The sequence below is a fragment of the Plodia interpunctella genome, chromosome 5 (genome assembly GCF_027563975.2).
Source record: "Plodia interpunctella isolate USDA-ARS_2022_Savannah chromosome 5, ilPloInte3.2, whole genome shotgun sequence".
Classification (NCBI taxonomy): Eukaryota; Metazoa; Arthropoda; class Insecta; order Lepidoptera; family Pyralidae; genus Plodia; species Plodia interpunctella.
The window spans coordinates 11,591,656-11,619,314 of record NC_071298.1 but is presented as its reverse complement, the minus strand read 5'-3'; the positions used below and the strand labels follow the sequence as shown (position 1 = coordinate 11,619,314).

The following is a 27,659-nucleotide window of genomic DNA, read 5'->3' as shown; positions in this document are numbered from 1 at the left end:
GCAAGATGGATTACATTCTAAGAAAAAACCAAATGAACGCATACTCCTTGTGTGTGTGTTGTAAATAAAACACCAAAACTTGTTAATGTCTGTTTAATCAATGTAATAAACAGCCAGGTAACGAAAACAGCCTAGTTCCAACGAAGGCACTTGTTGCACTAACCTATTTGTACTGCGCTAACTTAAAGTTACACTCTGAGATCCTTTAGCACGTAACATTAAATGGCAACGCTTTAGTTGCTAGCTGCCGCAGTCAGTCGACGCTCGAGGGCCGCCGGGACATTGCCCAAGGCCTTAATACCCCGGACGAGTCTGCGTCACGTCATTACTTGTGATGTTTGGATTTGTATGCACATGTTCACACCGACAGATGCGTTTAAAAATTCTAATACAGAATTTATAATACTAAACTATAATGCCAACGAATGAACAAAGCCGATCCTAAATTGGGTGTAAAACTTTATTTTTCTTGTTTATGACACTGACAGTTTGCCAGAAAGAGATGGTTGCGAATTTTGTACCAATTTTTAGGAAATTTAGCACTTTGACATTGTGGAAATTTAATCTTTATAACAACGCAGTCACCTTTTCAGTGTTATTATTTTGACATTTGTTATTCCTTATTCAAATATTACGAGTGACGACGCGCTGCAGACGCATCAGGTGTGTGGCAACAGGATATATAATATACTACACGCGGTTACAGAACAGCTGCTCCCACCCAACACATAATAACGTTCATTGAAAAGCTTGGCACGGCGCTTACCCTTGTACCATGGGGTATATTAATATTAAATAGAACAATTCATGAACGTATTATAATAAAAAATGTACAATTCAAGCAATGGTAACAAAGTTATCATTTAACAAGGCCATGGAATATGTACCTAATACACCAATTAAATCACCTCCGGATGTAAGATAACAATAAAGTTTATCAAAAAACACGAATGTTTCCGTCTCGCCGAGACATTGGCTAAGTGTGTTTAATAATTTATTGTCCTTATTTTTATTATTCATAGAAATCACATTAGGGGCCTGTTTCACCGCTTGCTCATAATGTGTCTGATACTATAATCACATCATGCAGTTATCTAGCAGTTAGTTCATCAGCCAGATTACAATATAACATTAATATGAAAGTGGTGAAACAGGACCTTTGCCAACAAAATTATTGCAGTAAGCTCGGTAGGAAGATTGTAATAATGCGCGCTAAAACCACAAAATTTTAACGCACAATGCGAAAGTAGAGCGCCTCATTTCAATTAGCTTTCACAAGAACTGTAGGGTTGTCTATGGCGAGGCTTCCAGAAACAATAAGACCGGCTACGCACGCTCCTATTTAATTGACAACAGGAAGGGATGCAGATAAGCAAAAGAAAGATAACAAAAACGGCCTTCCTTTTCTATTAAATACATGCATCCCTTTCTTTGGTAATCTAGGTTGATTGGTAATTCGGTAGATCGGTGACAGGTGTGTGAGTAGCCGCCACCAGGTCCCGAACACCAGGCAAACGCATCGATGTATTGACAGCGGGAGAACAAGTGGCCTCAACAAATACCGTCTACTTGTAGGTAATTACAGTTTAAAACATTAGTATAAGTCAGGCGGTGACATTAGAAATGTGAAATTTATTTTCAAAATGTCAAATATGTAAAAAAGTTGACAAAGGAATTTACGCAAATAAATAGAACTCTGGATGGACTATGGAGCCCTGATTCACCAGTTTCCCATAAAATGTCCAATTGTAATCTGGCAGGTAAATCTGCTGGATGTGATTTGCCAGTTCCCGTATCTAACAATTGTCAATCACAATTTTTAATGCCGCTACACATAGGCTATCAGATACTTTATCAGCAAGCGATGAAACAGGCTCTTATCTATGAACTAATAACAACTAATATTAACCTAAACTTTCACGTTTCTAATGCACAAAACCTAATAGTACCTTATAAGGCAGTGGTAGCTATGATTCATCCAAAATTTAATCTTATGCCAAGTGAACAAAGTTTATTTTCAAACAACTGCCTTATAAGGTTCTAATTTTAACAACGTGACATATGGTAAAATTTGAATGTGAGAGGAGCTACACTTTTCTATTAAAATTCTACAATGTGTCACTGATGATAAAAATAATAATTCTTTTACGAATATTAAGAGTCATGTGGGATTACAAAGCAGTTGCAATGTTTTAATTTAACATATTAAAATGCGAGGCAACGCGTCTCAAGTGACGAAAATTCACCCATTCGTATCCAACTGACACAGATTGTCACAGATTTATACCAGGATTGACACCGCATCTTCACAGGAAAATTACTACAAAATTGAACGTGTCATTATTCGTATCTATAGATAAATTAAATATTCATTTACTGTAAATACGTCCTATGAAGGCAAGGCCTTTGTAGGTAAAACATCGGAAACCGTTCTAAAAGGAAAGCGCGGTGGGTATTTTTGCGACCATCTGATGGAAAGCGGTGACCTTAACGTACCTCTATAGTGCAGTGGTATTGTTTTAAATTCTACCAGAACACCTACTGACGATCATGTCCCTACTGCTTAGACACGATCCTTCATTGAAGGTCCCTTCACTCTTCTTAATTTCTTGCTAACATCGGTGGGTCGTCCGCGATGCGGTATCTAACCTAATATAAATCTATGGTAAGATATAAATGAAGCATAGACTATGTGTCAGCGAGAAACGGATGTTGTAATGCGTCGTCGGCGGAGATGCGCGTGCGCGGGTTGGGGTCGAGCAGCCGCCACGCGAGCGCAAACGCCGAATCAGGGAATCCTGCGGTCACTCGACCGGGCACTTCTGTCTCTGGCTGTGGGAGATATTTACTTAGGATGTATTTTGGTGTGGATAATTCTGAAAATGTATGTATTTAGATATATCGTTAATTTCTTCACTCAATGTCGGCTTGGTGTTACTGCAACACATCAACTATATATTTTTTTATCTACAGATTTTCTTTGGTTAGAAGAAAAGTTGGACAAAAAAAAGGAAAGTATCTACCTGATCGGGGTCGTCCCTGCACAAGCAGAGCGTCGTGAGCTGGTGGCAGCGCTCGCAGCGCGCGGGGGGCGCTGGGGGCGCGGCGGTCGGCGGGGGCGCTGGGGGCGCCGGGGGCACCGCGCCCCGCAGCCGCGCGCACAGCTTGCGCAGGCACACGCCGCGCCGCGACGACGACATCACCAGCCGCCGACCTGACACGACCGTATCATGTCCAGACAACCACTCCGAGGGTGCCAACCCTGCTCTCCATTTGCGCTAACAACTTCTGAGTCGCAGTAAAACTATGATCGTTCCGCATTTTGTTTCACCGTTACGGTATCCCGAAAATAGTTTGATAGATTCTTGAAACTAAACCGTTGCGGTTGTTAAAACAAAAAGTTTCTAAGAGAAAGACCGGTGTCGCTCACAGCCAGCAAAACCAGGCTCTGACATCGCCTTTCCAAACGTCACATGCAATGCCGTATCGTGGCGTCGTGTTGGTCCACACAAATTTCGCAGAGTCGAGACGCTAAGAAGAAGAATGAAACGTTAAAAAGATCCCGAAGCCGTCGAGGTTCATTTGCGAACCAGAAGTTATTAGCGCGATTGAAGGGCAGCGTTGCCGCCCTTTGGTAAATTAAAATCGAGTCGAATTGGTAGGACGCCGGCCTCTCCTGCTAGCTGCACGAGAGGGACGGGGCGAAATCCAACTTTCCTAGCGGCTGCGCGTTGCTTTTTTTTAGCGAATTAACGCAGCCAGTCCATCTTTACGGGAGATTTTAGAGCGATTGTAATATATTACGAAAAAAGGCCGTTGGGAACGCAAAAACGAATCTCACAAAAAGTCAAATTAAATAATAATTTGACATTAAAAGAAGTGCAAAGTGGCGGTTGGATGAGACGAACCTAAACTAGCGGCGGCGCGCTGCAGCGCCCGCGTGCCCAGCAGGTCGGCCAGCTCCGCCAGCGCCGCCACGTCGTCGCCCGCGCGGAAGAACGGGTACCTGCCGTGCAAACGTTTCATACTTCAACTAGAGGCTCGTCCCGGGATCGCTTAGTTAAAAACATAATAAATTGCACCCCTTAAATTTCCTCAGGAATCACAAGTTCTATGGGTGAATAAGTTTTTTTTTAAAAGTGTCATTTTTGCCACAAGCTTTTATTGTCGTCAGAGAGATCTTGTCGCTATCAAAGCGTGACAAAAATGATAATGTCACAGTACGAATGCCTGGCGGAGTACCTGGCAGTAAGAATGCTGGCTAGCACGACGCCGCTGGCCCACATGTCCACGGCTGTCGTCTGGTGGACACACTTTAGCAGTACCTGTGTATAAATTGATACTAAAAGCACTTGGAAAAATAAGTTACATACTAGCTGTGGCGCACGGCTTCGTTCAAGGCAGAAATTGTGTGAGTTTTTCATACAAATTTTCACCCCTCATTGCATCACTTTGTTTGGGGTCGGTTTTTGTTGCTAGATTTGATTAAATTTAGAGATATAGTTCAAAAGACCCAGTCTTTTGAACTCTAAATTTCATCAAAATGAGCCCAGTGGTTTAGCCGTAAATACGTGACTTTCGTAATCATAATTATATTCTTATCTGTTATAGTTTTTTTTTTTGCGTTTTATATATTCTATTGTGTATAACTTAACTTACACGCATTGTTGTTGATGGATTGCATTCGGCAGGATATTTTTTTAAATATAATTTTTTATCGATGATTGTTGTAGCATTACCTCTGGCGGGCGGAAGCCCTGCGTGCCGGCGCGCGGCGCCCGCGCAGCCACCAGCGCGGTGCAGCGCGCGCACACGCCGCCCGCGCCCGCGCACGAGCACCACGCGGGCTTCTGCGCACACAACACTTGTTGACCCCTCACTCATCTCCATATGTTCTCGGTTGCGGTAGGGGTGTGACACCGCGAAGGGTCAGCGTAAAAAATAAACTTAAAATCTTCAGATTCCGCTGTGATTACACCGTTTTGAGAATGCTATTGTTGCCTACCTGCTTTCTGGGCTGTGTGTCTCTTAGTCGCCTCGTATAACATCCACAGGTGGATATGGATCCAACACTAGGCACTACAGCCCCACCCATGAATAAAAGGAATCGCGAATCTTCCGAGCGACACAGAGACTGCAGCATGAAATTCATGGTCTCTCGAATAAATGATCATCTGTGAGGGGACCCTTTACGCTGAGCCCACACCTACATCCTAATTTATAATTATGATAGTAGTGACATCAAAAAAATAATTTGTCAAAAATCCACGCAATTTTCTTGACATATTCAAAACTCACAAATATGTACACAATTGAAATAAAGTAACACGATAGCAGTTACTTCTGTATAAAGATAAAAAATGATATAATCTTGGCCATTTCAAAAATATTACACTGACATAAACAAATGATTTACATAACAAGATAAATCATTACAAAGCACGGAAACTAATAATTTTCAAAAAAATTCTCCAACGCGCTCATTTTCCCTGAATTTAAGACAGAAACCATCTTTAAATGAAATTAATTCAAAAGAGCCAATACTCACTTTTATTCCAACTTTCCATCCAAGCCGATCTGAGCGCAAAAACAAGAAACAAAATATGTGCTATTCTTTCCGCACAAATCATAAAAACTATACTTAAACCCACATTTAATAATTGACGTCCTTGAAGTAAAGGCTGCGGTGCGGTATCGGTGCAACAAGCGCCTTTTTAGCTGCGCTTTGGAAATCCTTTATGCAGTTGGCTTTAAGTAAATTTTGAACGTCAATAAGTGACGTCCTAAGTTCAATAAAGAATTTTGAATTTGAATTTAACTCTTCAAGAAGTCTATGGACATCTAGGTATCTTGGTCTACCTACAAATATGTTCCTACAGTTGTCACCGTAACGATAAAGTGTAAAATATTTCGAAACTTACATTGTAATTTAAGGGAACATTATAATGAGTGCACCATTAGTACCAATTCACCATTAGTGGCAATTCAAGCGACAGCACGCTCACCTTGATAGGGGGCAGCGCGGGGGCTGCGGGTGAGGGGGTGGGGGAGGGGGAGGGGGAGGCGGCGGCCGGCGCGGGGAGGGGAGGGCCGCGCGCCCCCACCCTCAGGTCCAGCGCCATTCGCTTGGCTTCAGTCTGAGCCTCCTCCTAGATTACACTGTTTTTTGAAATTCCAACTTTATACCTCAACACAATATCATATCACCTCATATCATAGGCGACGTTCCACGAAAAGGTATCTTCGGAGAAAAGTCGCTGAAGGCGTTTCACTCGCTCATTTTTATTACAGAGGCCCGAATCGACACACATTCGAAAAAACATTTGAAACTTTTTCCTTACTATCATGTTCAATGGAAAAGTTGTATCGTCCTACGATCGAAATTTGCTCGCACCCAACGGATGCTAAACACCAATACATTTCAAAGTTCATTCTTTTCAGTTCATACGTTCATTCTTTTCTTCTTCAGACTCGGTTTGACATAACTGATGACTGTCACAAGAAAAGTGTTACATACTTAAATGTGTTGCATGAGGGTGGGTTGCATCATCGTCTTTAACGTTTACTTTAACGTGTACAGAAAGTAAAACACAAAGTAGGTACGCCATTTAGTCTAAACCTGATTTTCAGCTCTCACCTTCTGCGTTGTATATTTAAAAACAATACACAACAAGATGAATGAAAATATAAAGTGACATACCTCTGTCCGAGCGCGCTTGCGAGTGCCGTTGCAGTGTGCGGGGGGCGGCGCGGGTGCTGCGGGGGCTGGAGCGGGGGCTGCGGGGGCCGGAGCGGGGTCTGCGGGGGCTGCGGGGGCTGCCGGGGCTGGAGCGGGGGCTGAGGGGGCGGCGAGCGGGGGGATCGTCACCAGCCGCTGCGCGAGGCCGAAGTCCACCAGCAGGTATCTGGAGACGGAGACATGACTTCATTGTGGAATCCGACTAATATTATAAATGCGAAAGTTTGTCAGTATGTATGTACTATGTATGTTACTCTTTCACACGAGATCCACTGACGGATCCAGACAGAATTTTACCCAGAATAACACAGATACTTTTATCCCGAAATTCCCACGGGACCAAAGCCCCGAGGTGCAGCTAGTTCATTACACACGTGTTCTATGCCATACATAAAAGATTTCACAGAAATAATGTGTGCTGCATCAATAACACTTCACAGTGCCAAATTATAATTACTAATTTCATTGTGTGCACTCAGTATAAAAACTACTAAATTTTTTATGATCGTGTAGATTTTAAGTAACTTTCTCTGGTGTCTTTCCTACTTTAATTTACCCTATCATAAAGAGAGCAGCAGCACGATATACTATAAGCTGTGCCACATTACTCATGCATTGTGTTTCTTTAGGTTTGCAGAAACAGGCAAAAAAATACCCACCTAAATAAAGTGCAAACCAACAAATTACGAGGGCTGCTATTTATGTATCCGGAATAACAAAATTAAACAAACATATATTATTACATATGGTTTTATTGTTTCTCGAAGTATTCTCCGCGATGATCTATGCACTTCTGCATACGATGAAACCAATTTTCAAAGCACTTTTTCCATTCTGATTGAGGTATGTCCAAAACGTGTGTTTTGAACGCATCAACGGCCTCTTCGCGGCTCGAAAAACGTTGACCACGTAATTTATTTTTAATGTTTGGAAATAAATAAAAATCATTGGGTGCCAGGTCGGGGCTGTACGGCGGATGACCCGTCAATTCAATCTTTTGACCCTCCAAAAAATTATTTGTTTCAGCCGACTTGTGGCAGCTAGCATTGTCGTGATGAAGTATGATTCTGCGTTGTGGGTTGTTCTTTCGTATTTTTTCAAAGACTTCTGGCAAACAAATGGTGGTGTACCATTCAGAATTAACCGTCCTACTATTCTCTAGTGGCACTGTAGCTACATGTCCGTTGATACCAAAAAAACAAGCGACCATTTGCTTTAAAGTGCTTCTCGCACGAACAACTTTTGTTGGATTCGGTTCATCTTGAAAGACCCACACCGTTGACTGCTGTTTAGTTTCAGGGTCATTAAGCATAGATCCAGGTTTCGTCACCTGTGTAGATATTATAAACAGCTTTTGACGTGCCACGGTTGTATTTTTTTATCATTTTCTTACACCAGTCGACACGAGCCTGTTTTTGATCTACGCTCAAGTTGTGCGGAATCCAACGCGAACAAATTTTTTTAACAATTAAATGTTCGTGTAATATCGCGTGTATACTCGTCATACTAATGCCCAGAGACGCCTCTATCTCGCGGTATGTAACATGACGATCTTGCATTACTAATTGTCGCACAGCATCAATATTTTGTTGTACCACTACCGATTTAGGACGACCCTCCTTAATTTCATCCGTGAGCATAGACCGTCCACGTTGAAATTCCTTAAACCAATAATACACAGTGGTTTTCGATGGTGCTTCATCTCCAAAAGTTAAAATCAGTTGTTCGATGCACTGTTTTTGAGTTAATCCACGCCGAAAATCATAATAAATCATCGCGCGAAAATGTTCACGAGTTAAATCCATGGCAATGAAGGCAAGCTATTTTCAAAATTGGCGCCAATTGAAAAAAACAAATGACAGGGACATGAAAAATATTTATTCTCTAGCCGAAGAGTTCTATTTTCAAATGTTGTAATTACTTTTTAAATATTCTAGAATTATTGGCCAGTTCCGGATACATAAATAGCAGCCCTCGTATTATAAATAACATAAACAGATAAACAAATAAAAAACCCTGAAATATTGCGCTTTTTTTACAAAAATATGTATCTTCTCCCACCTTTGGTTTTCCCTGTCGTACAGGAAGTTGCTGGGCTTGACGTCGCGGTGGATGACGCCGAACGAGTGCACGCGGCGCAGCGCCACCATCAGCGCGCGCATGTAGCGCCGCAGCTCCGCCGCGTCCATCTCGCCCACATACTCCTAACACACCACATCATCATTACATATTGTAAAACAAAGTCCTAGGCCACATCTGTCTGTTTACAACTTGCTGCACGGGTTTGTGCTTTGGTTTTCACCAATAGATAGTGTGAACCCGAGGAAGGTTTAGGTATATATAATTCTTAATAAATTTATAGCTGAGCGATACCGCTGTTTAACAGGCCGCTATTTATAACTTTATACCATCAACCATATGACCAAACAGATAACTTTTTAGTGATCATCATCATCTGCAACCCACTATAGGCCCCCTTCTGCTGTATATCCATTTGTTGCCAGCAATTTTCTTTACATCAACTGATCTAGCTGGCGTAGTATTGACTAATACACACTTAGATATTTCTATTTGCTGTATTTATATTTTGATCTTATCAGAAATAACTTTCTAGTGACTTTCAACTGACGTAACCATAATATTGTAAAACTTACTGAAAATTTTCTATGAGGTATATACGGCATTATAAAAACTATAGTGTCAAAATTACGCAAACACAGGTCCACTCCTATAACATTGTCTTGGCCCCTGCAACAGATGAACCAAAAATTAGTAACTAATTAAATAGAACTATTCATGCTACTGATGCTAACTATAAAAATGGTACAACCCACCCCATGTCTTGCAAACAGCGCAGCTCGTGCTCGATGCGGGCGGGGTGCGCCGTGGGCACCAGGTGCTTGATGGCGAACCAGCGTTTGTCGGCGGCCGACAGCGCCGAGTGCTGGCGCAGCGACCCGAGGTACACGGAGCTGAACGTGCCCTCGCCAATCTTGCGGTGCACTTCAAATATCTTATCCAACTTTGGTAACTTGTGCAGCAGCTCTCGGATTTGCTGCTCTGAAATTTTTGAATAACATTGAGTCATAGGGAAACCACCAAATCCTAACCTCCAAAGTTTATTATTTTTGTGGCATTATTATCTTACAAAATTGTATGAATAAATTTGATGTAGGTACGAGTCAAGAATAGGTGCTAGAAATGTGACTTACTTTCCACTTCATCTTTTGACTTGGAAGACTGATCTTCATTTTTCTTTTTGATGGTTACGATGTTGCTTTCGTGTGCCCGTGTCTGTAAAACTTCTTTTTGCGCTCTGGCTTCAATGCCCCTAATTCTAGACATTCCTTAAATAATCTAAGGTCATCTTCTCTCCCTGATATAATTGTTAGAAATTAATTCATTTTCATAACCTTGCAAAACAAAATAATGAAAATAACAGAGAAAGAAAACTACCCCATAATAGGTAGGTAGGTAGTGTCATTAGTGTAGTACTGAACGGATGACGTTTTATCCTTTTTGACGTTGATGTTACAAGTTCATTCAAATCAAGTCGGTAAAATAGATACCTACCTAGGTACCTACATACATAACTAGGTAGGTACTTATAATAATTTATTGGTTGTTTATAAAGTTCGTAAATAAATGTGGAAATAAGATCATAATTTTAAAACATAAACAAAAGGGATATCCATAATAATGCTTCACAGGCTGCGAATAAATACTGCATTCAAAAACATCAGAAGTGTAAGTCTCAGTAAACTCTTGAATCATAACCTAACAAACATACAGAAATCTATACATATATTAAATAATCTTCTCTACATCTTCAATTTTAGGCTAACTACGTGACCAAACCTCCTAAACCAGAGATTCCAAAGAATCCTTTAGCCACAGTGTACTCTGCTACCGATCAAAAGGACAATGGAATTGTTTACGATAGAAAGCCTTTCAAAGTGGTCCTGGAAGCTGGCAAGACGTACCACTGGTGCCTCTGCGGTCGCTCGAAGTCACAGCCACTGTGTGATGGCACGCATAAGGACATATACTTGAAAATATCACAAAGGTTTGTAGTCATACATGTAGGTACCTAGTTTACTAATTCTTACTGTTGTAATGTGAATTAATTATTACTGTTATAATTGTGAATCTGTTCATTCAAGTTCTCCACAAAATCACATTTGTGATTATCTTAATCACAGCCTGTAAAGAAGAATTGACACTAAAAATAATTTATCTTCAAGTTGAACATTATTTGCAATAATATAAATAGCAAGTATTTGCTTGTGCTATCGTTCAGAGAACTGACTGAAATGGTCCTAGAATTGGATGACCAAAAGCCCATCTGGTGAAAAACAGACTGGTGGTCGGTCCTTCCATGGTGTCATCGACCAGAATATAATAATAGGGGCCTTCAGACCTGCTCAATCAATGCCAATGAAGTTTTCTCACCAGTAAATCTAAATTACTTACCTTGGGTACTTTTTCATCAAATGTTACCATTGGAACAAAGCTTTGAGACAGCAAGTGTTCTATATCCTGAAATCTCCCTGTATTGTGTAATATTATGAATAAATTATATTGAAAACGAATTATTTATTTTGAAAAGAGGAGGTGAAATATTTTAAACTACCAGTACTTAGGCACAACATAATTTATTAATGCCTCTAATCAACTTTTGTTTTCACATAAATGATATGAAGATCATAAGTGAAGAGTTTAATCTGTATTAAACTAGAATCATTTTTAACTTTCCAGACCTATAAGGTTCACCGTAGAGAAAACGAAGGACTACTGGCTGTGCAACTGTAAACAAACAAAGAACCGGCCATTCTGTGATGGAGCACACAAGCAGAAAGAGATTCAGGAAGCCACCACCATCAAAGTTTAGTTTATGAAATTATATTTAGTAATAAGTCTGTTGAAATAAAGTAGTTTTGTTTTATCATTTTTTTGTATGTATCTTTTCATATTTAATCTTACAGTTTATCTTTTATTTCTGAAAACGTGGGCCATGTTTGGTAATTTTCTTTTTTGGTGATCTGTGCCAATGATTAAGTTAATAAAATCATTTTATAGTTGTAGCTATTACATAAAAGCTGCTACCTAGACTATCTACTACTATGTTAAATATTGCTGTTACATGTTCAATATTGACGTTGTACGTATTATTATTTCGCCTGAAGTGTGAACTTTTATGTGCCTCTTGCAAGCAACCGTCAAATAGTAAATAGAATGGGCATGAGAAAATAATAATCAATCTATTTCAAAAGGTTGTTGTCTAAAACGCAGTGTTTGCTTATCATCTGGTCTATTGTAACCCGCATGCTTCTTTGTTGTTTGCCACTCCAGCTATAAAAAATAAATATTGTCAATTTCAAATAAGAAAAATAATGATGTGTGACCTTGATTAGTGATGTATCAAAACAATCGTTGCCAATTTTATTGTTAAATACGGTTGCTTGCTGGCGCCACAAGAAAAGAAAAAACTAAATTCCCCAGAATGTTATTTACTTTGTAAACAACAACCAACTGTGACTGTCACACATTTATATAAGTACTAAGGTGAAAGACAAACCATGGCGCATTTGAATTCCAATATCGCCATCTATGATTTGAACAACAAAGTATACAAAATAACTATATAAATAAATGTATACAAATAATTTATTTATAATGATACCTTTATCATTTGCATTTCTTTTGATGAGTCAAAATTGTAATTAAAAGTAACTGAATATCTGTGTATACAAGTAATGTTGCATACATATTCTGCCATACAAAAGATTACTCTGTTTCTTTTGTTCACATGTATTTCAAATACGCATTCCTTCTTTTTTTCGTGGAAAATGGAAAATATGCCATCTATAGTTTTCTTAGGCAACGACAGGTAGGTAAGGAGAAAAGGTAGGGTTTCAGTAAACTATCGTATCGGCGCACGGATAAAAACGTAATAATTAATACGCCTAAACCTTCCTCAAAGATTACACTATCTATTGGTAAAAACCGTATGAAAATACGTGAAGTGTAGGTGTTTATTGCGAACAGAGAGACAGGCAGACGAGGCAGAAAACTTCGTTGTGTAATATGTAAGGGTATGGATAAATAGACAAGTCGATTCACTTGTTAATCGATATATTGAATGCATGACATGATCCACTCTAGATGACAATGACACGTTGACGTGTATGACAGCTAGCCTAGCTTTCACATTAAGTCCAAAGTACCGAGGTAGGTACTATTAATTAAAGCCTTAAAGAACCTACTCCAAAAATTGCGAAACGAACAGTTTAATTTTATACCGTTCCGTCGTTAACTGTAGAAGGTGCTCAGCACAAAAGGAAACTTACTGCAATTGTAAGTTCGATTAAGTCGGTTTCGAGCGCCACCGTTTCGCACGTGAATACCACGAGTAGATAGAGTGAGTACGCTCGTGGCAGCGGTCGCGGACAGTCGCAGTCGTCAGATCACAGGGACACAGACATGGAAGAGCAAGTGAAACTGTTCACCCGCGAGGAGCTGAAGTCCCGCAATACTCGCAACGACGCCATCCTCATCATCCACAACGGCGTTTACGACATCAGCAAGTTCCTAGAAGAGGTAAGTCATTTGTGCCTATCATCGTCATATGATTTTATGCTTTAATTAATAATTATCTTGCAATATTTGTATGTATTTTAGTAACAATGTTTGATTGAAATCTTGCAACCTAATTTTGAAGCAGGTACCTATAGTTCAAGTTATTGGGCTGGAAATTTGGATGACAATTAATTATCATGATATGCATGAGCTGATGGTACACTCAGAATAGGTTCCTATGAGGAAATTCCTCAATAGTTTATCACATGGATATGATTTTTTTGTCATATATATATCAATATCTCTCTGACAACAATTATGCTTGTATTTTACACTGCTCTTGGTAGTAATGTACTTGAAAGGTCCGTGTCTCTAAAGAACAAATCATAAATACTATTTATGATGATAGAATAACATATTCAACAGATGTATGTATATCCTTATCTGTTTAATGAGAATAATTTATTTTTGTGCCATAATGCAAATCATCGCATGCTTTAATTGTAGCTAAGATATAAAGTATAGTCATAATAACATACCTAATCATTAAAATCTATTTTGTCAACACATCTTATAGATATTTTAGGCTGTGAATGTGTTTGACTTTAAGTAATTAACCTTTGGAATATGGGTTGAATATGATGCAATAAAAGATAAATATTGTTGCAATGTACTGACTAGTACAGTATTTAGTTAATACATTTTATAGAACTTTGTCATTTGAAAAGTTTTTTTTTGTTTCATATATTTTAATATCATTTTATCTTTATTTATAAGAACTTGATGAAGTCCAGGATGGATTTGAACCCCCTTTTTATCTAAACTGCATTCTAAGTGAACATAATTTTTGTTTGACCATGTTTTAAAAACATTGACTTCACCTAATAATGATTATTGGGAGAAATTGAGTGCTCAGCAACAAAATGTAATTTACACATTACAAATTTTCACATCATTAAAGATACCAAAACTGTTCTGATGAAAGAAAAATATTAATTAATAATTTTTAGGAAAGTTGGGAACATTTTATAATCACAGAATAATTTCAACATATAGAGCTTATACTGCTTAGAAATTATTACAAAGGTCACCCAGGTAATAACAACTATTTAACTTTTTAATGCCATTATTGATAATTTTTAACATAATGAAATTCCCACTGAACCAGTAGCAGTAAACAATTTTAAATCTACTTCATCTCTGCTAAATAGTCCAATTCACTTGTTCTGTGATTGATGTGATTCATTGCATGTGATGATAATCAATGCAAAATGATAGCTCTCATATGTAAGTTGTAGATCCCTGAGATGTAGCTGGCATCGGAGTCATGTTCTTTTTGTCTAATGTAATTTACAGTGATGTCAGATTTTGTTCAAGTCAAGTAAATGCATATAGCGTCTGAAAATTCTGAAACGTGACTTTGGTACTACCGCCATGTAACAGTTGACAGTAGACTGCGGGCCTACCATCAACTTTTATGGAACAATTCAAAAGTGGCACAGTTCAATTTAAAAATCTGAAATGAATCGGATTAGTATTAACAAATTACTTGATGGTACGAAGTTGCAATACAGATCAGTTTAGGTCCTGAACTGGATCGCATCAAGAGATGATGGTGAGCACCCTGATCTAAAGATCTAGACAGTCAGCCAGAATGCAGGTATCCTCGCAATAATTTCCTACACTTGGGGATTTTATTTAATTGGCAGTGAATTAGAGTTGACATTATATAACATCAATAAGTATGTACCTATAATTGCCTTTGACCTATGACAGATTGGCTGTCGATTGTATTGACAGTTTTCGAGGGCATTTACAAGGTTGGCAAACTCATGGAATTAATAAGTTCTATGGCGAACTTGAATAATTTTTACAAGAAAATTACATTTATAAAAACTTTAAAGATCTCTTGAAAGATTCAAGTTTCGGTCGCCGGGTCAAGTATTCTTGTCATTCTATATTATCTGCAAGCCTTATTAGGAGCAGCCACCTTTGTTTAAATGGCCGACTTTTAATTAAACGTAGATCGCTGACCTATATCGCCCGCCCTTTGTTTTCATGCCCCCAATTAATTAACATTGAAAAAAAATTGTTTCAAGTGGATGCTACTTGTGATGAACTTCATTTTTATAAACATAAACAAACACTAGCTGTTGTTCAAAGTGAGAATTTTGTTAAACAAACTTAAGTTTGTAACTGTAGTTTTGGTTTATACGCAAAAGGGTTTCGTATTGTAATATTAGTAAAATAAGATACTACGTACGTATTTTGGTGTTACGCACGGTGGTTTACGTCACTAAGTACGTCTGTACTTCTAATTAATACAAAGTATAATGAGAGAATGAATTATATTATGATCACATTACTGTTTTTCAACCATTTTATATTATTTGTTATTCATGTATTTAAAATTCAAATAATTCTAAATATATATTTATTATTTTTATTATCCGGGAGGGGTCAATAGAAGGTTCCTATTCGATCGAATCTCACTGTGGAATCATTTTTTTTGTCGTAAATAAGTTAATAGATGACGGGTCTGACGGCGCTAAAGATTCATTATTTATAAAATAACAAATTAACAGGTGAAAGGTAACTATTAAATATCTAGCCGTTTTAGCCTGTCGAAATTACATGTAAGTTTGTGAGTTTTTACAAATTAGTAATCCCTTATATAGTAATTTGTAAAACATGCTTGATCTCTATCTAATGCATCATTCATTCTGTCACAAGACTCAAGCTATATTTTACACACTATAGTTAGTACTCTTTCACGCCAAAATTACTGGGTTAAAGGTAGACTAACAAGTGCAACGAAGGCCTAACCGGGACGCAGAGGGGCACTTTCGTGAAGTGCTGGAGAATTTAATTTAAAAATCAAAAGAGCCTAAACTAACCTAACCGCCAATAGGTATATTGTCTCTGCGGTCGTGCCGGAATTTCTCATTAAAACTCGGCGGGGTCGCAGAATACAATACAGACAGACCTACCTATAGTTAAAATCCCCATTTTGCTTGCGTAATGGTTCATATGACCACAAATCATTGTTATTTATTTTTAATAACTCTGCTAAGGATTAACTGACGGCAATGTTAAAAAAGTCTCCTGTATTTAGTTTAGTATAGGTACTTCACGTCGTTTACAGAAAGGGCATGCATATGAAATTGATGACCCACTTTGAGGAGGCGCATACCTCCGCGCGCGACCCCATTCCTGGAGTGGCAGGGATCGCATCCCGTCTTTATTAACGGAAGTCCTGATAAATAATTCATATTGCATTGGATTTTTTCATTTTACTCGTTCATACAAAAACGACTGGACGGATTTGTGTGAAATTCAGTATACGAATAGAGCGGAGTCTGTAATAAAAATTGGATTGGATTGGATACGTATAGCCCGAATTTTTTGCGGAAGAGGAAGCATGTGAAAAATATTGCCCAGTACTGGATACCGGTATCCGAGCCCGAATGAACACATGGCGGCGAAATCAGATGGGTGCGGGACGCGAAGCAACGTCCGTGCATCACATAATTTGTATAAGACTTTTTTAAACGCAAAAAAAAATCAACTATGTGCGTGGAAACCTCCCAAGTTCGACGAATTCTTCGTTGATATTTCTAGCAGAAAATGCATTTTGTTGTTTAGGCCCAATCCTATTGAATTTGCCTTTGATAAGCTTTTGTTTGATGACAATGAAGAAGAAGAAGCTTCTTTTGTTTGAGACAACATAGGTCGAATCAAGAGATCACAGACCACTCAGGCAACAGTTCTAATTTTCTATGTTTGACGCACGTAGTTTATGTTATAATGGTGTTTCTAGTACCGTCAGATAACATTCCAAAGCGTATTGTATTGTTTGATTGAACGAAATCGTAGAATTTAGCTTGCAACGCTCGCGTGTCGCACGACAATTCGTCTCCCTCGCCATAAGACTCGATCTTGTGTTGTGATTGAGATAAATGCTGCAAGGTTACGCGCGGGATTACTAGCTACGAACTTCGTGGTTGAAGTCAGGATGACTATTATTGGTATAGTTTATTGAGAGTTTTGATTGTAACTAAGTTCCATTTTAGATTTTCACGTTCCAATTAAGACTTTTCACGTCATATTCTAAATTAAATAATATATATCAGAGCTACAGACTACTAGCATTTCGGAACGAGCACATAAAACAAAAATCAACATGTCGATTTTATGTGAGTTTGCCGAACGTGTGCTGCAGCCATTACAGTTTGAATGTCGGGCAGCCTACAAGATTTTGTAACTGTTAGCAGTCAACTTTATTTGTTTCCAATAAATTTTAACAAAAAACATCGCTTGACCTCTATGGAAGGTCTTAAACAACGTCGATGGTTTGATAAAAAGTTTTTTTTTTATTATACCTATATATGATATGTATATATAGTAATCACATGTGACCCCAGTGCTTAAACCCCATATATTACATTATAATTGTATACAATTTAACCACAATCGCGACCATTACCGTCAACCAAAGCCAAAGGTTATCCGCCTATCTTACACAGTGAGTCGGGCCTCAGAAACTGCATTATTTTAATCACCCTTAGGAAATTTCACTGGCTTATATCTCCCGAGAGATTTTCTGGATAAAAATATTCTTCATGCCATTCTACGCTTCAGTTTATCATGTATCTATAGATTGTTATTCTTAAAAAAGTTTAAGCATATTTTAAGCTAATTTAGTGTTTTGTCTCTTTCTATCAATTTCAAATATAATAATGTGCGATAGTGACAAAACATTAACTTAAAGTGTTCTTTTAACTTTTTTATGAATAACGGGGTATAATATTAAAATTGTCTACTGATCCAGCAACAAACATCCACATTATAATAATCTTGTCGTATTTGTATTTTTAGTAAGTATTCTGTAATTTATGAAATAAGGGCTCGCGGCTGTCGAAACTTAAACTTGCGCAAGAAATGTTAATTAAGCGCCAACCGAACATTGCATAACCAAATGGCACTATAAAATAACTAAAATACAGACACTGTCTGCATGACCTTTATGTTTCGGCTCTCGTAGATCTGTGTATCACCTTACTACTTGCACCTCGTGGTTAAAGTTAGTCATCGTTGTTTATTTATTTATTTAAGTGCACATAACAAGTTGTAGTAAACTAAGACAGTATATACAGACAGTATAGTAAATTCTAGGGTTATGAGCTATACACTACAATCAAAAAAACAGTTTAAATAGACAATTCAGACAAAAATGCATAAACCACATAATAAACAAAAAAGTGAAAAGCAAATTTGAAAAGCACATGGCGTGTGAGAAGAATCTCAAAGCAAATAAAGCAAACGATTTCAATTTTGTATTTTTTCAAGATTGATATATGTTATCTACCACACTTTCTCACTTGTTCAGTGATTGACCCTTGAATTACAAGTTTGTTTTGGTTGCAGCACCCTGGCGGCGAGGAGGTGCTACTGGAGCAGGCTGGACAGGACGCCTCGGAACCTTTCGAGGATGTCAGCCACAGCTCCGACGCCAGGTATGTATGTTACACTTTGTTCTGATACTGAGAAGTCCTAGGGTTGAAGACGCCATTCCTTAGAAAACACGCCTGGCGTGTTTCATTGCGACACGCCTGGCTTGCTTTCAATTTACACGATTAGCATGATATTCTAGATTTAAAAATACCAGCGGCCCATCTTGTCTTCGCTCGGATAAAACCATAATAAATTATGCTGTACTATGTAGTGATTCTATGAAAAACCCCGATTATGTTTTCCGTTCTTTCTTTAGGTTTTTAAATAACATTTCAGTGTTGATTCCGGGGCTTTTCCAAACCAAAACAGTATCGGCGTGTTAATATTTTGGCCTGTCATTGTACAATTGTAACTGCTTTCCCAACATAGAATAGAATCATTTATTTGCAATATTTACATAGATCTTAAGTCAAATGTAACCAAGCTACATGTAGGCGTGCAAATATTAATAATAGTACACATTTATACAATAACAAAATATTTATAAAAATTCAATGTTTACCGTTCATATACTCTCTAATACCATAAAATCTTTTTTCATTCTACCATACCGTCAATGTTTTTTTTAAATTCTTTTCATCAGTCAGTTTTATACTATTTGGTAGATAATTACGAGGCAAGCCGCTTGCCGCAAGCGCAGTTTGTTTGTGCGAATAAGTTATGATTTATTGACTAACTGCACCCCAGAATTACGGTCAATATTTTTCTTAAATGTCCACGTGATTTTAACATTTTTTTTATCCATTTGATAATACCCGGGATTAGCGCATTTGATTTTAAAAATAGGAAAACATCAGCTTGTTTCGATGAGATATCGCCTTGTATAAGTATACTCACAAAATTATATTGATAAATGCCAATTCATATTTTATTAGATTAGGGGCCCAAGAAAGCAAAACCACATTTCAATTTAATTATGTTATTGTAAAGAAACAAACCTATCTTATAGTGCTTTCTCTGACCAATGTATAATTTTATGCATGTTACATTGCGTACCTTATAACCGGTAAGCCCACATCTGTGCGGTTTTTAAATAATTTACGTAACGCACGAAAATTCTCACGAATGACACATGTACTGTGGTGAAGACCTGTTTATCTGAGGATAAGGTATATTAATATGCAATGGATCACAATGAAAATAATCCCGCACATTATAACCACCAGCACGGGTATATTTTTGAAACAAAAAATTAAATCTAAATTATAGTGATATACATATTATTGAATTCATAAACATCACTTGTCTGTACCCCCAGATCGCTGATGAAGAAATACAAAATCGGCGAGCTGGTGGAAGCTGACAGAACGGAGAGCAAGCCTGCCTACTCGGCCGACTGGAACGACCAGGCGCAGGAGCAGGGCAAGTGCGTAATCGCCTAGTTACCACTTGTCACTATACCACACTATTCAGTGCAGTGTAGGAAACACGTCACAGTGTAGATATTGTAAACAGTATGTAGTAGAAAACTAAATGACAACGTAAGCATGCAATAATTCACGCTGAAGGAAATTCAAGGAGACATGACTTCTAAACTTGTGCCCTCTGAACAGTGTCCTCTATAATCACACTAAAGTATATACCAAATAGAAAAAAAAAAACTTTGAATACAAACCGTTGCCGGGTATAAATTTTTTTTTATTTGCGTGTTAGCAACAAAGTTAACACGGAGGTCGCACGTGGATTATCTCAAAAAAAAATCTGGTGATTAAAAAAAGCGCTGGAAATATTTAACATAACAAACGAAGGTCGTATTAGTTCAAAAATCCTATGTAAACCAGCTCAGCTGAGTTTAGAAATTAGGTACCGAAATTCTTCTAAAGGTAATTCGACTGTCTACACTGTGACACGCACGTTTACGTTCCTATCATTTTAACATATGCAAGTTCTCGGGGTCACAACCACTATATTCTTGGTGCTATGTATATTTTTCTTGCATGGTAACGTCATCTCGCGTATTTTATTTTGGTATCAGATGAGCTCAAATTCATCGCTCAATTTTTTTTCTAGTATTATTATCCAATCTCCAAATTTATTTATTTTTTAAGCTAGCTATGACTAGGTATATTTACATGCGTATTATTTAAATTACCATTTCTTGAGGGATGTTGTTCGTGATGACATGAGATCGCTCATTTTTTCATAATAAAATATTCCAAATATAGATTAATAGCTTCGATTATAGTTTTGTATTGGTATTTAGTAATTAATGGATTAGCACCGAATATGCACATGGCTCTGTGTTAGATCTGTAAAAGTTTAGTAACTAAACACACATTTATGTAGTACACAGTACACGCACTGTATGTACACGCGTTAGTTTGAAGCTTCAGCGCTAGAACTTTGTGATTTTTATGATCTGTAACTATTTTTACTTAGAAGTAAATTGTAAATCTATGTACTTAGATATTTTTTAATAGTTGAAACTGTTGTATTCCAAGCTGTAACGTTATGGATCTCAAAATAATATAATAGGAAATCTTTATTCGGCAAGACCAATAGTAAAATGTTTGTGCACAAATAGTTTAATTCTTAAAAAGGAAATTTACACTACTATAAACTCCTTTGTTATTTTTTTAATAAAATATCACAAGTACTAATTTTAATTTAATGTAATTGTAGCACAGTAGACGCTTTTAATATAACTTTATTTAACCACAATGCGTAGATACTTGGTGCTTATATTAAATGTATAAAATACAGTGTTATTTCGATATATATATATATATATATATATGAAGAATGTATTGTTGCTCAATAAAATGCATTTTATGAAAGTTGCCTACTCATTTCACATCCTGCTTTAGATTGATTTCAATTAGTTTTTGTTTTATCTACACAGATCCATGTGCCATTTTGTTTTTATACTATTTATATTTTTTATTTAGAACTACATACTTCATCTTGTTATATGTATATAATGATGTTGCAATTGTGCCAGCCAGTTTACAACGTCAAGCTACATTGCGCTCTCGGCCAAAAGCCATAAAGCCCAATTTAGATTGATCGTCAGCTGTCTTGTTACTACGTAAGACGTACTGAAACATCAAAATAACCCGTTTTCTATCCTTCCTAGCACACTAAGTACCATTTCTTTTGTTATTCTAGTATTTATTAATATTATGTCATGGTAACCAGCGCGAACCTTACAGACGAGAATGCATGTAATACAAAGTGGCTAATTGACATTAGAACTTATATATTATTGACAATACCCACCTTTTTTATAATCATATTGATTTGTTCTTGGTTTGGAATATATTTAATATTTTGGCTAAATCACAACATTTTCGACACAACGAACTAACCCAATCTACTACAGTTATAATACAATTGAAAGTACGAAAAACACAAAGACAAATGTTTTTGCCTTGCTATACCTCAAATTTTTTATTGTGTGACTTTGGCTCACACGTAATGACTTGTATAATCTGTACCTTTGTTCAGTAACACACTGTTAATCAAAAAATTGGCATGTGATGGCAAACATTGTATGTACAGTTTAGCAAAAAAAAAGAGTAGAAAAATTTACGCGACAAAGTTTCATAATGGTTTAATTAAACGTGGATTTCAAAACTAATTAAATATATTATACGAACTTCAACCTTCTTGAAAAATCGTCGTAAATTAAACTGTATCAAATTCAAGGATTATTAGAAGTATTAAATGTGAAACACCTATTGGTTAATCTTGGCGGAAAGTTTAATATTTAGTACTAGCTGATGCCCGCGACTTCGTTCGCGTGGCCTAACAATTTTTTGTAATTTTTATATTTCCTGTAGTTTAGCTGGACCATATTATGGTTCTTCTTTAAGCGTTCCATATCTTCAATTTTTATACTCCAACAGGAAATACTCATCAGGCTGAACAACTTTTGCTAAGGCGTCATTTCTTTATTTTCTATAGTTTAGCTGGACCATCATGGGTCTGCATCAAGTGTTCTAGATCTTACATTTTTATACCTTAACAGAAAATGCAATTCCGGAGATTAGCATGTACAAATTTCTTTTCAAATATTATTATGAATCTAATTTTGTTTTTATGTAAATATGTCCAATGTCATCATCAGCCTACCCTTATCCCACTTTATGTGTGGTCGGTACGGCAAGTCAGTCTCCTCCACTCCTCCCTATCTGATGTTAACCGATCTGTTAGTTCCTTATGTAGTTGTAGATGCTTATGTTATACTGTTGCAATGTAAGGTACGCTCTATTATTCAAAACTAGATGTTGCCCAGGGCTTTGCTCCCGTGGGAATTTTGAGATAAAATATAACCTATAGCAATCTTGGATAATGTACCTTTCTAATGGTGAAAGAATTTTCAATAACGGTTGGGTAGTTTCGGACATTACCTGCTTCAATCATTCAAACTCACAAACGCTCACCTTTTTATAATACTAGACAGATACAGATAAGAAGAGACTAATTTGACATTAATGTGTCAGTATTTTGCAAATAACTATTTGTACTTTTAGCGACAAGTTTTTACAGCGATAATTGCGGATGAATTTTACTTCGATTATACCTATCTACAAGTGCCATTTTGAATAGTTTCCAATAAGTCAAGTTAGATAGTATCATTTGTGTTGTGTATGACGCATGTACCTATTTACATACATTTCAAAGCAAAGACCTTTCGACTCTTGCGCCGTCGTAGTTGAATATTAGCGCTTATATGTCAGAACAAATTTATATTCGCATTAACTCAGCTACGAAAAAAAAAATTATTACTTGATAAACACCAACGTACCTACAATAATATAGTCATTCTAATTTCTTAATTTAAAGTTGGATTATTATCTGTCCACAGCACATGGACCGCGTGGTTGGCGCCGTTGCTTGCGGGGATAGCTGCCACCATCCTCTACCGCTACCTGTTTGCGTAGTCCCTAACGCCTGCAACGCTGCACGCCTCGCCCCAAGCTCGATGTTCAGCAAAACTGACGATATCAGTGCTCATTTTTGTTTCATAAATATCAGTTAAGCTCATTACAAATGACCTAAGCCAGACCCAACCACCAAAATCAAACCTATTGACATGATAAAAACTTCGTATTTGCAAGTTGTAGTGTGTTAGTTTGATTAGTAATTTGTATTTTTTCCGTATGTACTGATTAATTTCAGAACTTGTTAATCGTAATTTGTTAATAACTAGCAAGTAATAAAATGTTGGTTGATTCGCCGCAGGGGCAAGGGTGATTTGGCGATAAGATGCATTTAATTTGTGGAAAAGATAATTATTTGTGAAAGTGTACAATATATGGTATGTTATAGTAATTATTTTGCATATAACAAATACTATTTACACTTTACATATTAAGTTACCTTTAAGAATATTTACAAAGACCTTAAATGGCACACATTTTAAAGTATTTACACGTATGCATGTGGTTTGTAAATACCAATCTAAAATTATTTATTTTAATGCAGATTTTGGGATATGGGTAATTTATGAGACGTCTATTTTAATTATAATTCATTCAGATTTCAATGGAAAATCTACCTGGAGCCTGCGTTCTGTTCGCCGTGTATATTTTTTGGGATCTTTAATCGATTCGAACAGGGTAAATGGCGAATTTATTAATATCCTTCCAAAATTATTTCGCCAGGTCAATACCATTTGCAGGTAGGTAGTTTATAAAAAATAACACAAGTTAATATTACAAAGATTTATATATTATTGTATTTACGCTTCTCATGCTCAAGACGTAAGAGAGATCACATTTTGTATGTAATTGTTTGCAAGTGCCCTTGTATCGTACCTGCATGCAGGTATGTTATACCTTATACCTAAGTTTTAACTGGATAAATAAGAAAATCTTATAATATTAGTTCTATTAGCGGAAGTGCAAGGCGTTTTGTATTGAATACACACCTCGCGTGTTTGTCTATTAAAATTACACGACAGGCGTGTCTTCGGCCAAATCGATATTTGTGAAGTGTATAAGTGTATATCATGGGGTCTTACGGGTAGTTTGTACAAGTCCTATATTTAGGATTTCGAGTTTCGTGTGCCTTGTCCCTTTTGCTTGAAGCAGTATATTTGCACGTACGATGTACAGAGAGATTTAAAACCAGAAGTCCTACGCTACTGGCTTGATACGACCTACGGAATGTAACTAAGTATAAATATAATGATCGATTATTGAATATGCGAGTATATTTTATACATAATTAAGTTGAGAGATATTTGCATTTTATTCGGGCCAGGCCTCATATTCATTATCGTGAATTACAGTTGGCTACTAGTTGTTAACCTGTAGAAAAACGAATAAATTCAATACGTGGTAACAGATAGACATAGGTAGGTTTTTTATTATTGACTCAAGATAATGAATAGAGTGGTGGGCGACGATTCTACGCTGTGACTGTGACGTCAATTATAATCTATACTATTATTATAAAAAGATAAGTGTTTGTGAGTTTGTATGTTTGAGGCGGGTAATCTCCGAAACTACCGAACGTATTTCAAAAATTCTTTCACCATTAGAAAGGTAAATCATCCAAGATTGCTATAGGCTATATTTTATCTCAAAATTCCCACGGGAACGAAGCCCCGGGCAACATTTAGTTATTTATATGTTTCATGTTCATGTATGTAATAGCACAAATGAAAAACGTAAGCTAATGTACAAATACTTTATTTAACTGACGATAATGACTGATGACACATGCTCTACGCTGCTTCCTTGACTGCCATTTATTATATACAAGCACACAATGGTGATTAATTTACCTTTCATATAAAATGCATTTTATGGTACCTATTTAATTGGTGTTCTGTAAATTATTAACGAGACATTAAGCAACATTGTACGCCATGGGCTATTTAACGTTTATACCTCATAAAAACTAAAATTACATTCATTAACATACAATGTAGTTAAGTACTTGAATGCTGATAAAAACTCAACAAAAACTTAAGGCCTAACAAGCATGTGTGATTGTCCTTTGCATGTGTGTATGTGTCTATCACACTATCGTTGTCACGTGAACTCAACCCTGCCTTGACATTCAGAAAGTTCAAGATGCCAATGTGCAAGATTATATTATAAATCAATGTTATAGTAGCGCCACCTTGTCTGATCCAGTGGTATATTCTGGAACTAATGCTATATAATAATTTTATCTTGTGACAATTCCTGCCAAATTAGAATGGATACATGTGGTGCACCCAACCAATGCTGTTACAGAATTCCTTCGCACACTGTGTTGAAGTTTAATTTTGTTATGTATTTTATATAAATGAGAACAAATGTAATGATGTGTTTCATTTGTATTTTATTTAAGTACTTAATAATAAAAACAGCTTTTTGAAAATTTGTAGAACATCAACAAGTCAACCATAAGATCTTTTAAAATTGAACTAATAATATTTTAACAACTAATTATAACAGGATATGCATATTTCTGCTCCATCATATCTGAAAACAGAAACAAAAAATACAATAATTTTAATATCCACCAAAAAGCAAATTCAGCAACATTTCAATAAGTTAAAGTCAATATTTCTAAATAATAATAGTAATTGATAAAGACTGAGAAAATATATATTTTAATTAAGTCAGAACAGTAGTTCTTTTTCCCTCTAGCTCAGCAGGAGAACATTGATTGTAATGGTCTAGATAGGTATGTGGATGATTTAAACTCTTCATACCCTGGCAAGAAACAGTGTGAGCAGTAGCAGCGGTCACATTTACCACAGAGGTGCTGGCACGAGTCACACAGGACCTTCTCACAGTACCCACATATAGTCTCCTTGCTGCCTCCACAGCTGCACCGAACTATAGATACTTTGTCTGAAGAGCTCTGTAAATATATTGCATTATAGTAAAATATATTTGTTTGTTCATTCTTGAGTTTTAAAAAGTTTTTGAATCAAGAATGCAAAATTTATACTCACAAATGTTCCAGAGTGTAATAGAGACCCGTCTTTCCCTAAATACAGCTGTTTCATGTTGTCTCTTTTGTTTAAAGTAGCTGTGTTTGTGTCATCTACAACATTTTGTCTTGGACACTTCTTTGCTCCAGTAAATAGTAAGTCTAGTGTTTTTTCTAAAAAAGTATTCAGGATGTATAAAAATTGGGTACAATCAATGTTATCTAGGATATGTATGAGTACCTACTACATACATAGTATAAACAAGAAGCCTAAACAAGCGTTTCACATTTACAGACATTAGCAAATGAATAATTTAGGATTTTACTCTATTATTTACATCAATCAAACATTATTTTGGACAATGTATATACCAGAGAAATGACAACTATAAGCTGCATTGTTGTTGCAATGTGTGAGGCAAAGACTTCGTGGACTACGACTTTAGCTTGCTATGAAAACGAAGTGGTACGATAGGCAAAATGCATAGGTCTCACAAAAACCAGAAACAACGTAATTATAATAAATTTGTTACCGTAAACTGATTGTAACCTATCCTTATTGTTATTGAATTGCTTGATCCCTACATGAACTTTGCTTTGGGGCATAAAATCTTCAATAAAGGGATTGCTCCTTTTCGCCATTATGTTGGATTAAATTTATTTAAATCTTAGAACTAACAATAGCAGCCCCCTACTCTCTATAATTTATAATATTTTTTTTTATTTACCGCCAGATAAAATAATAAAAACAAAAACTTTTTGTTATGTCATGTCATGCATGATATAAGCGTCAATGTCAGATGTTTTCTTCTTTGTTAAGAACTAAGAGCCCAAGAAAAATCCCAGATGCAGCCATATTTTTCTCACATTTAATTTTCTATATCTATTTATTATTAAAGATACTTATTTAAAACAGTATTTAATTGAATCAATTATTATAATATGG

General features: G+C 36.6%; 4 protein-coding genes across 5 annotated transcripts; 2 read left to right on the top strand and 2 right to left on the bottom strand.

Annotated features, from left to right (window-relative positions):
* Positions 1-77: 77 nt before the first annotated feature.
* On the bottom strand, positions 78-10,233 carry LOC128670381 (cell division cycle 7-related protein kinase-like). The gene is made up of 11 exons (XM_053746004.2): positions 9,952-10,233; positions 9,574-9,799; positions 9,394-9,487; positions 8,801-8,943; positions 6,701-6,905; positions 6,006-6,149; positions 4,740-4,850; positions 4,243-4,325; positions 3,909-4,006; positions 3,024-3,214; positions 78-2,832 (listed from the first exon to the last, which is right to left on the bottom strand). The coding sequence occupies exons 1-11, from the start codon at positions 10,082-10,084 to the stop codon at positions 2,689-2,691; spliced, it is 1,572 nt and encodes a 523-aa protein (XP_053601979.1). The 5' UTR covers positions 10,085-10,233; the 3' UTR covers positions 78-2,688.
* Positions 10,234-10,306: 73 nt separating this feature from the next.
* On the top strand, positions 10,307-11,682 carry LOC128670405 (uncharacterized protein). The gene is made up of 3 exons (XM_053746043.2): positions 10,307-10,486; positions 10,579-10,805; positions 11,498-11,682. Exons 1-3 carry the CDS (start codon positions 10,439-10,441, stop codon positions 11,628-11,630), a joined length of 408 nt encoding a protein of 135 aa, XP_053602018.1. The 5' UTR covers positions 10,307-10,438; the 3' UTR covers positions 11,631-11,682.
* A 405-nt stretch (positions 11,683-12,087) lies between these two features.
* LOC128670406 (cytochrome b5) lies at positions 12,088-26,093 on the top strand. Its single transcript, XM_053746044.1, has 4 exons — positions 12,088-13,339; positions 18,746-18,834; positions 20,091-20,198; positions 23,643-26,093. Exons 1-4 carry the CDS (start codon positions 13,223-13,225, stop codon positions 23,716-23,718), a joined length of 390 nt encoding a protein of 129 aa, XP_053602019.1. The 5' UTR covers positions 12,088-13,222; the 3' UTR covers positions 23,719-26,093.
* Positions 25,619-27,485, bottom strand: LOC128670401 (uncharacterized protein). 2 transcript variants are annotated; one of them, XM_053746036.1, is made up of 4 exons: positions 27,247-27,485; positions 26,736-26,887; positions 26,533-26,641; positions 25,619-26,256 (listed from the first exon to the last, which is right to left on the bottom strand). In XM_053746036.1, the coding sequence occupies exons 1-4, from the start codon at positions 27,353-27,355 to the stop codon at positions 26,210-26,212; spliced, it is 417 nt and encodes a 138-aa protein (XP_053602011.1). In that variant the 5' UTR covers positions 27,356-27,485; the 3' UTR covers positions 25,619-26,209. The 2 variants fall into 2 exon arrangements, with proteins under 2 accessions (XP_053602011.1, XP_053602010.1); XM_053746035.1 differs by having other exon boundaries at positions 26,490-26,641; positions 27,247-27,483.
* Between the last annotated feature and the right edge of the window lie 174 nt (positions 27,486-27,659).

Bases quoted from the DNA above. Each gene is read 5' to 3' on its own strand.
- LOC128670381 (XM_053746004.2), bottom strand. From the start codon at position 10,084: ATGTCTAGAATTAGGGGCATTGAAGCCAGAGCGCAAAAAGAAGTTTTA. The intron at 8,944-9,393 runs GTAAGTTTTACA...GTGGTGTGTTAG, and splicing joins TACCTCATAGAAAATTTTCA to GAGTATGTGGGCGAGATGGA. The intron at 6,906-8,800 runs GTGGGAGAAGAT...CTCCGTCTCCAG, and splicing joins TACGACAGGGAAAACCAAAG to ATACCTGCTGGTGGACTTCG.
- LOC128670405 (XM_053746043.2), top strand. From the start codon at position 10,439: ATGCTTCACAGGCTGCGAATAAATACTGCATTCAAAAACATCAGAAGT. The intron at 10,487-10,578 runs GTAAGTCTCAGT...CTTCAATTTTAG, and splicing joins CATTCAAAAACATCAGAAGT to GCTAACTACGTGACCAAACC. The intron at 10,806-11,497 runs GTTTGTAGTCAT...TTAACTTTCCAG, and splicing joins TACTTGAAAATATCACAAAG to ACCTATAAGGTTCACCGTAG.
- LOC128670406 (XM_053746044.1), top strand. From the start codon at position 13,223: ATGGAAGAGCAAGTGAAACTGTTCACCCGCGAGGAGCTGAAGTCCCGC. The intron at 13,340-18,745 runs GTAAGTCATTTG...TTTTGGTTGCAG, and splicing joins TCAGCAAGTTCCTAGAAGAG to CACCCTGGCGGCGAGGAGGT. The intron at 20,199-23,642 runs GTGCGTAATCGC...ATCTGTCCACAG, and splicing joins CAGGCGCAGGAGCAGGGCAA to CACATGGACCGCGTGGTTGG.
- LOC128670401 (XM_053746035.1), bottom strand. From the start codon at position 27,355: ATGGCGAAAAGGAGCAATCCCTTTATTGAAGATTTTATGCCCCAAAGC. The intron at 26,642-26,735 runs GTGAGTATAAAT...ATATATTTACAG, and splicing joins TATTACACTCTGGAACATTT to AGCTCTTCAGACAAAGTATC. The intron at 26,257-26,489 runs GTATGAAGAGTT...TTCTGTTTTCAG, and splicing joins TCACACTGTTTCTTGCCAGG to ATATGATGGAGCAGAAATAT.